The sequence below is a fragment of the Tupaia chinensis genome, unplaced genomic scaffold, assembly GCF_000334495.1.
Source record: "Tupaia chinensis unplaced genomic scaffold, TupChi_1.0 Scaffold000081_1, whole genome shotgun sequence".
Taxonomy (NCBI): Eukaryota; Metazoa; Chordata; class Mammalia; order Scandentia; family Tupaiidae; genus Tupaia; species Tupaia belangeri.
In genome coordinates this window covers 4,294,048-4,302,979 of record NW_006159542.1, presented here as the reverse complement: position 1 = coordinate 4,302,979, position 8,932 = coordinate 4,294,048, and the positions used below count along the sequence as shown (strand labels likewise).

The following is an 8,932-nucleotide window of genomic DNA, read 5'->3' as shown; positions in this document are numbered from 1 at the left end:
AAAAAAAAAAAAGAAAAAAAAGATCTGGCGCACACACACCTGCGCCCAACGTGAGGTTAAGCCACCGGGTCCGGAACTTGAACCGTGGTTAGCTACATGGGAGTCCAGTGACATAACCATTATGCTAACTGCTGGTCCCATGTCTAATATTTTTCAAGCTGACAGGTCTGGGACTTGAACCGCATAGTCTGTTCCAGTGGGATCCAACTGCCTTAACCACCAGGACATAGGTTGGCCTGAGGTCAAGTTCACTTGTAAGTTAAGCTAAAGCCTGGCCTGCATTCCACCAAAGTGCAATCCCTAGCCATTGCCTGTGTGGTGTTTAGACCTAAAAGAGGAAAGCTTACGCTCAAACTTGACACCAGTCACCAAGTTCTGATGGGCAGGTATGGTGTAGATGCAGCGTCGCTGTCGAAGGTCCCACACTTTGCAGGTGTTATCACCACTGCCAGTTGCAATGTGGTAGCTGTGGATCAGACAGTGTCAAAGTTAGAAACAAAGGGTGCTCTCTGACCAGGGACCCTCTTGACCCCTCAATTCAGTGATTTTTATTTTTACCCATTAGGAGAGAAATGTATGCCATAGATTTCCTTCAGGTGGCCTTCTAGGAACATGATACAGCGTCCTGTGCGCAGGTCCCAAACTCGACCAAATGCATCCAGTCCCCTGATGAAATAATTTATAGATGAACACTCCGAATCCAGTTCTCTATGAAAGCAGGCATACGACAGAGCAACTACTGAGCTGTCCTTGGCTACGTGGAAGAAGCCTTACCCAGTGCCAGCCAAAGAGCCATCTTGATGGAAGGCAATGTCATACACACCCATGCTGTGGCCTTCCTGATGCAGGATCTCCTCTTGAGCCTCTAAATCCCATAAGCGCCATGAACGGTCATAGCTAAGAATAAATAAACAAAACCATACTAACAATCAAGCAGCAAATACTTACCATTTCTACAACGTATAGAGTACTATAAACAAAGGTAGGTTAACTTACACTACTGAAACTACTCGTATTAATTATAGTAACAAGAAATGTCCTTTCTAGCACCAAAGATGCCTCAACAGCTAAGCATTGCTGTCTTAGGTGCTAATCAGGAAACCATAGACTTGTTAAAAACTTTCAGTGGCTATATTTTTTTTCCTTTATGGAAGAAAGAGGCAGAGAGAAAAAGAAACATGGAAAAGGAGAGACAGGTATTTCTGACAAGGTTTGACTCTCGCTGTTGTAATCCTGCTCCAGCCTTTCAACTAGCTAGAACCACAGGCCCGTGCATTGATGCTTAGCATATCTGATTTGCCTGGGAACTAAACTTAGGGCTCCCCCATGGCTTCCAGCCCTGTAGGCACTGGTGTTATGTGTGCATCACCATGGCTGGGCCTCCAGCGACTATTTTAAGAACAGAATTCCTGAGGAATAGCCCAGCAAGGATCTTGTTGCCTTCTTTCTTCTCCCATTCCATTGTTATGTCCCTCCATTCCTCAAACACACACTTTCTAGGCCCTAAATTGGTTGCTGAGGCTACAAAAAGATCAATGGAATAGATAAGAGAGCAAAGAAAGAGACCCACACATAAATGATCAAGTGATTTTCCACACAGGTACTAAAGCAACTCCATTAATGAAATGAACCTCTTCAATTTATAGTGGTAGAACTGGCTATGTACATGGAAATAAAGAAACATGGGCAAAGCACCAGGACATCACACAAAGAGCCTATGTGAATGGTCAACAAGAACACCAAAAAGTACTCGGCACAGATAATAGTCATCAGGGCAATAAGAATTAAAACCATGAGGTATCACTACTTGACTGGGTAAAATGATATGACTAATGCTACCAAGTGTTGGAAAGGATGTGAAGCAACAGGAACTCTGTGAACATAAAATGATATAGTCTTTTGGAAAACTACTTGAGAGTTTTTAAAAAGTTAAGTATTTATCCTGTGAGCTAGCAATTGTACTCCTAGGTATCTATTTAAGAGAAAGGAAAGAAAAACGTATGTCCTCAAAAACCCTTGTACAAGAATATTTATAGCAGGTTTATTTTCACTAGCCAAAACTTAAAAGTGGTCAAGAGTCCATCAACTGGAAGAAGGGTAAACACACCATGGCTTAAGCATACCATCCCCAGCAATAAAAGAATCTCATGGGGGCCAAGCAGGTGGTACAGTGGTTAAGGCACTGGACTCCTACATGGCCAACTGTGGTTTGAATCCTGTACCTGGTGGCTTGAAAATCACACCCGGAGCATATCCTGGCGTGCCCAAAATCCCAAGAGGAGAACAGGATTGAGGCACTGCCACCCCCCATCGGAGATGATTTTTTTACCATCCCTCTCTCTGGAAAGTACAAGCATCCTACAGTAAAAACTTGGGGGGAAAAAAAAAAAAGGAACTGTTATATGCAACATGAATGATTTTTAAAAATGTTACGTGACTGAGGCCAGCAAGTGGTATGGTGGTTGAGGGCGCTGGACTCCCACATGGCTGACTGCGGTTCGAGTCCCAGACCTGGTGACTTCTTTTCTCACTTTCCTTCAATCTCTCTCTCAAATTAAAAAATAAGAATAATAATAAAGTTAAATAAAAATAATTTAAAAAAGTTATATGAGTGAAAGAAGACAGAAATAAATTCATACTGTATGAACAGATAGAATTCAGTTACTGTGATAGAAATGCGATCAATGATTGTTTCGGAGGGGAGAGTTAACTAGGAAAGGTCATTTCGGAACTTTCTGGGTTGGTACAGGTGTCTATATTGACAGGGGTATGGTGCACATGGCTGGCATGTATTTGTCAAGACTGATTCACTGTATACTTAATCTACTGTATGTAAATTATACCTCATTGAAAAGCTCTTTAAAGGATCTTGGCCTCAGTGAACTTACAGAACCAGAGACAGGGACCAATATGTTGGCAGAAACTTAGTATGATGTCTAGCAAACAACACAAAAAAACAAAATAACAAAAACTTCTGGTGCTGGTCAAGAAAGAGAAGAAAGGTTCAGCGTTGGTGTGTACTAAACCAGTGCTGGAAGCCACACGGCTGACTGAGAATTGGATTCCAAATTGACCTGAAACATGCCGGGTGTACACGTGCCCAAGATCCTGGTGAGCTGGAGGGCTGGGAAGGGAATCATGGTATTATGAGACTTGTGGAGGGTGCCTGTCTCTCTCTCATAAATAAAAAAGTCTAGTTTTCCAGCAGTTAGTGACTCTGAAATTCCAGTTTAACTGTCATTTAAAAACAAATATACTTAACCCTAACTACATTAAATTTCTTCTGATTCTGATTTACTACAGCCCAAGAAAATCCTAATTGAAGACTTCTGCTATAAAAATTTAACTGGCAGATAGCCATAAAGGGTTAACAAGATGCCACAGGCCTGTACAGATGGAATGGCAATAGGACACCTTACCACGTGGTGCCTAGGAAACGTCCCGATGGATGCCACATCACCCGGGCCACACGTACTGTATGGCCTTCAATATCTGCCACTGGTTCATCGCTGAAAAGGAACCAAATATATGCAAGAACATGATTTTTTTGACAGGTAAATATTCACTGAACTTAATAGCTCTTGTGCAGATATACCCATTCTGTACGAAGGGGCACTAAATTGCAACTTCACTTGTAATTTGTTAAAACTGTAGGGCTAACAATAATTTAAGATACTTCACAGTATTTTACAAGCTCTAGGGCTACTTTGGGGCCAGAGGGTGACACAGTGGTGCAATCCAATGCTTTGTAAGGCAGTCCCACATGGGAAGGGTCATGCTTATCCACGACTCAGGAGTGGCTGAAGGCTGGGGTGGACTGTGGCATTGGGACCATGCTGTTTCTCTTGCACTCATAAAATAAAGATATAAAACTACTTCACATGTCTACAAATGCAAAATTGTCCATAGAACTTTGATAAACACTGTCTTTTTACCTCAATTCATTGTATTAGTTATGCCATACCAATTAGAGAAAATGATACTTTAATAAGTGAAAGAGTAACTCTGTACCAAACTAGTACCTAGAATCTAGGGGAAAAAACAAAACGTATTTTGGTAGAGATGTGAGGATACAGAAATCAAACAGTTTGGTACAAGTGAATTACAGATAAATTGTTCTCAAAATTTAGCCTGTTCTATGATCCAAATGAAAAAAAAAAAAATAGAGGCGCAGTCTCCTTTTGGGGGCCATTAAATTCTGCTACCCAGCAACCGCGGAAGGAAGATCTGAAACTCCAGTGAAAGGAAATAAACATGAACCCTAAAGAGGGCAATTAAAAAGGGAACTTTGTCAATGTGCACACTTAGAACTAGCCAAAGCCCTAAGGGAGTAAATATTGCTAAGTATTACCAAAGCCAATTAAAACTTACTGTGCTCATAGATGAGACTCTGTCTGGGAAAGAGCAGAGATACTAATAAACTCTTTAAACAATCCTGAAATAAGAACCTTCAGGTGCTTTCCAAAGAAAACTAAGCGACTGAATTCAGGTGTCTTTCAGTCAACAAAGCCCTTCCAAATTTTTTTGATGGGAGAACAATGATCATAGACACATTAAAAATAAAAAACAAAAATGTTCTGTAGTTGGAAAATAAACTCCAGGTAAAGGATGCTGCTGTTGGGAGAAGACATCACTTCCTTGGCAATGCTATGAGACAGAATCTCACTTTCCTCTCCCCTGTGGCTATTTGCTAAGAATAAGCTGCCAAAGTATTATCTTAGTCAATCTGCCAAATAGTGGATTTCCCCAACATTAATCTATTGTGTAGAAGGTAGACTGGATCTTTTCAGAATAACTGAAACCAGGAAACAGTGGCCACTTTGCTAGAGGCAAAAATTGAGATCTAAAGTTAACAAACAGGTCAGAAAAACCTGGCGCAAGTCCTCTGGTGAGAAAAGGGCTAAGGAAAAAGTCTCCCTTCTATTTTCACAGTGTTTCTTTGACACTTAAAGAATCCCTGGGATTAAAAGCCAGAGTTTTACCTCTGAGGTCGGAGGGCTGGCCAATCACCCCTCTATTTTAGTAATGGCAGTAAAGATCACAGAACAGTACTAATCACCTGTCAAGGCTCCAGAGCTTCACAGAACCATCAGCAGCACAAGAGGCCAGGTTGACATCTTTTTGATCCAAGGAGACAGTGGATTTGGGATGGAATACAATTGCTCCTACGTTTGTGTTATGGCCTAAGGAGTTTAAGAGATGACAGTCAGAAGGTCCCTGCCTCTTTACAGTCAATATACAGACACAGATTATGATGGATAACACAGAAAAGGACATACTGGGGAACCTGTAGATATACAAAGTATCAAACTGACTACTGAAGGCCAGTCCCATGGCTCAGTATGGTCAATCATGGTTCGAGTCTTGGCCCATTCACCTTGAAAAATATGCCAGGTACATGTGCATTCGTGCCCCAAATCCTAATGGGATAGAGAAATGGAAGAAAAGGGATTGCAGCATGACCATGCCCTATTGGGAGATGCTTTCCCCATCTCTGGTGAGTGCACACACATCCAGTAAATAAAGAATGGCTATTTAACTATTAAAAAAATGAGGGGCAGCAGGAAGCATGGTGGTTAAGGATGCTGGACTCCCACATGGCTGACTACAGTTTGAGTCCCAGACCTGGCGACTTGCTTCTTCACTTTCTCACTCTCTCTCTTACTCTGTCCCTCTCTGGTCAAGTTAAAACAAAACAAAACAAAACAAAACCAAACCAACCAACCAAACAAAGCAGATGGCAAAATGGTTACATTGCTGGACTCCCACATAATCAACTGTGGTTTGAGTCCTGGATTTGGCAGCTTAAACTCATGTGGGCATGCCTAAAATTCCAAGAGGAGAATGGAGATGGGACTGTGGCATGGCCATCTCCCATGGGAGGGGATTTCTTGCTTTCTGTCTGTTTCTCTCTGTCTCTCTGGCAAGCGTACACACCCTATAGCAAAAATCTCTCTATAAAAACAAAAAAAACCCCTAATATTTAAATTACATTAAAAATTAAACACCCCCCCCAAGATTTGTGTTTTGCTTTTTTTTTTGGTTTAGAGCTTATAAAATGCCAGAGCATGGGCCAGCTGGAGGTGTGGTGGCTGGATCCCACCTGAGACTGTGTGGTTCTAGTCCCAGACCCAGAGGCTTGAAAACATACTGGAGGGTGGGGAGAAGCAGGGGGCATAGTGGTTAAGGCACTGTACTCCCACATGGCCGACTGCCTGGACCTGGCAGCTTGAAACTCATGCTGGGTACACAGGTATGCATGTTCAAAATTCCCGGAAGAGTGACTGTGGCGTGGTCATTCCCCTGGGGACTGATTTGTCCTCTTCCCTCTCAGTCTCTCTCCAGTGAGTGCACGTGCCCTATGGCAAAAACCTTAAAGGAAAAAGAAAGGGCCAGCAGGTGGCATGGTGGTTAAAGGCTCTGGACTCCCCACGTGGCCGACCATGGTTTGAATCTGGACTTGGCAGCTTGGTTTCTCACTTTCCCTCTCTCGCTCTGCCCCTCTTTGGTCAAATTTAATAAACAAATAAATAGTAATAAATAAATAAATAAAAATAAAGGAAAAGAAAAGAAAACAAAACATACTGGGTGTGTGTGACATGCCCAAAATCTCAAGAAAACAATTGAGGAGAAGGGATTGCAGTGTGGTCATCTCTATTAGGGGATGCTTTCTCATTTTCCTCTCTCTCCATCACACACGTGCCATAAAGCAAAAAACCAGTGACCTCAACAAAAGTGCCAGAAGTGACTACATATGAGAGAAGAGTATGCGTATGAAGTCATTCCGTTTCAACCTTGCAGCCAGAGAAAAACAAACCGAGTCAAGTTACATCAAATCAAACCACATCAAATCAAGACTTAACACTGTATGGGGCCAGCAGGTGGTGTGGTGGTTAAGGGCGCTCGACTCCCACATGGCCGACTGCGGTTCGAGTCTAGACTTGGTTGCTTGCTTTCCCACTTTCTCTCTCTCTCTCTCTCTCACTCTCTTGTTCTGTCCCTCTCTGGTCAAATTTATTTAAAAAGTAAATAAAACATTCTTTTTTAAAAGAAGAATAAACACTGTATGAACTGCATTTCAACATCAGGCAGTTTTACTGCTTAACAGACTTCACACTAGGTTAAAAACAGAAATGAGTAAGACTCTACTTACCACGCAGAGTGTGAAGGAGGTTGCAATCAGGAACAGACCAGAGCTTGCAAAGCCCACTCCTATCAAATACAAAGGAAAGCATCTCAGCCAGGATTGGTCTGGGGAGGAAAAGGTATCTTGGTAACATTACTGGCTTACAATCTGAAGGGTGACGGGAGAAAAAAATACATCCAGGTGACATGAAACTAGAGGCCTCTAATACACTATAACTAACATCATGCAAATTCTCACTCTTAACTTTTGGATCAATGTGTGAGGGAAACTACCTAATAATAATATTAATATCTTCTTGAATACGAGTAGCAATTTGTGATCTATAAAGTAATCAGTCTTTCCTTTCTTTTTGAGAGGTTTTTGCTATAGGGCGCGTGTGCTCGCCAGAAAGACAGAGAGAGACAGAGAGACAGAAAGCGAGAAATCACCCTCCAACGGGGGATGGCCACGTTGCAAGCCCCCTTCTCCTCCATTCTCCTCTTGGGATCTTGCGCACACGCGCCCAGCGTGAGTTTAAGCCACCAGGTCCGGGACTCAAACCGCAGTCATCTACATGGGAGCCCAGAAACTTAGCCATTACACTAACTGCTGGTCCCCCCCCCCTTTTTTTAAGAGAGATTTTTGCTATAGGGCACATGCACTTGTGGAGAGACAGAAAGTAAGAAATCACCCCCCAGCGAGGATGGCTACACTACAATTCTTTCTCCTTCATTCTTCTTTTTGGGCACACATGTACATGTGCCTGGCATGAGTTTTAAGCCACCTGGTCCAGGACTCAAACCACGGTCAACTACATGGGAGTCCAGAAATGAAACCATTACACCATCTGCTGGTCCCAAGTAATTACATTCTAAAAATAGACTTTTTAGGTAATTTTCCAACACATTACTTTAATATCTATTATGACAAGTGACAATTATAACAGACCCACAAGGTAGATGAGGTAGGAACAATCATTCTACTTCATAGATAAGGTAACAGGCTTGGAGAGGTGGAGTGATCTGTACAGTCCCTGGCCTTCTGAGCCTGTCTCAGTATCTGCCTAGTGAAGCAGTTCCTGCACATTCAATGTGAGGTAAGTTCTCTTTCTAACTAGACAGCCTTGCACAAAAACCAACACCAAACTAAAATGACAAAGTTAACACATCTTAGAATGAGTTTTCGGCATATGTAGTGGTAAGTAAAAAACAAAATAAAGATAAAACCAAGAATTCACATTTACAAATGGAGTCCTTACCACATACCAAGCACTATCATCAAGGCAAATATTTTATAAACATCTTCTTGCTCTACAGGTAAAGGCAGTGAAACCTATGGGAATGAAACACTTTAGCTAGGTCAGATAACCAGAAAGGAAAAGCTACACTGAGGCGTGGCTACCACGTGGTCTGTAAACTCACCACAGGCCCTGCTCCAAAACACTAGTGTCAAGAACACGATAGGCTGCCACATGCCATGGACTCTGGAGTCCCTGGTGAACGTCCAGAACAGAGGCGATACAGTATCACACAGTAGCGAGAACACTAGTTATCTGCAGTTTGGTGTGATCATGAGAGGTAGAGGAAGGGGACATGGAAATCCATATCTAAGACAAATGTTAATTTTTTTTCGGTTCTGTCCCCCATTTAGGAAAAAATATCACTGTGAAATAGCACTTACCAACAAGCTGTGGCCAGCATTTTGGAATTTGGACTAAAGTGACAGTAGGAGATGGGCCGATCATCCCCAATCTGACTGCAGAAATTATTCAAAGACTGAAAAAAAAAAAAAAAAAAGCCAAGACAA

At 42.2% G+C, this 8,932-nt stretch overlaps 1 protein-coding gene across 2 annotated transcripts in view; it reads right to left on the bottom strand.

Moving 5' to 3' along the window:
* PRPF4 (pre-mRNA splicing tri-snRNP complex factor PRPF4) overlaps nt 1–8,932 on the bottom strand; it is a 16,616-nt gene that overhangs the window by 2,148 nt on the left and 5,536 nt on the right. For both annotated transcript variants that reach the window (XM_006142751.3, XM_006142750.3), the window contains exons 7-13: nt 8,807–8,901; nt 7,154–7,212; nt 5,060–5,183; nt 3,420–3,509; nt 775–897; nt 559–666; nt 348–466 (exon numbers count right to left, since the gene is read on the bottom strand). In XM_006142751.3, coding sequence (XP_006142813.1) covers nt 348–466; nt 559–666; nt 775–897; nt 3,420–3,509; nt 5,060–5,183; nt 7,154–7,212; nt 8,807–8,901 — 718 coding nt within the window. The remainder of the gene's footprint in view (nt 1–347; nt 467–558; nt 667–774; nt 898–3,419; nt 3,510–5,059; nt 5,184–7,153; nt 7,213–8,806; nt 8,902–8,932) is intronic.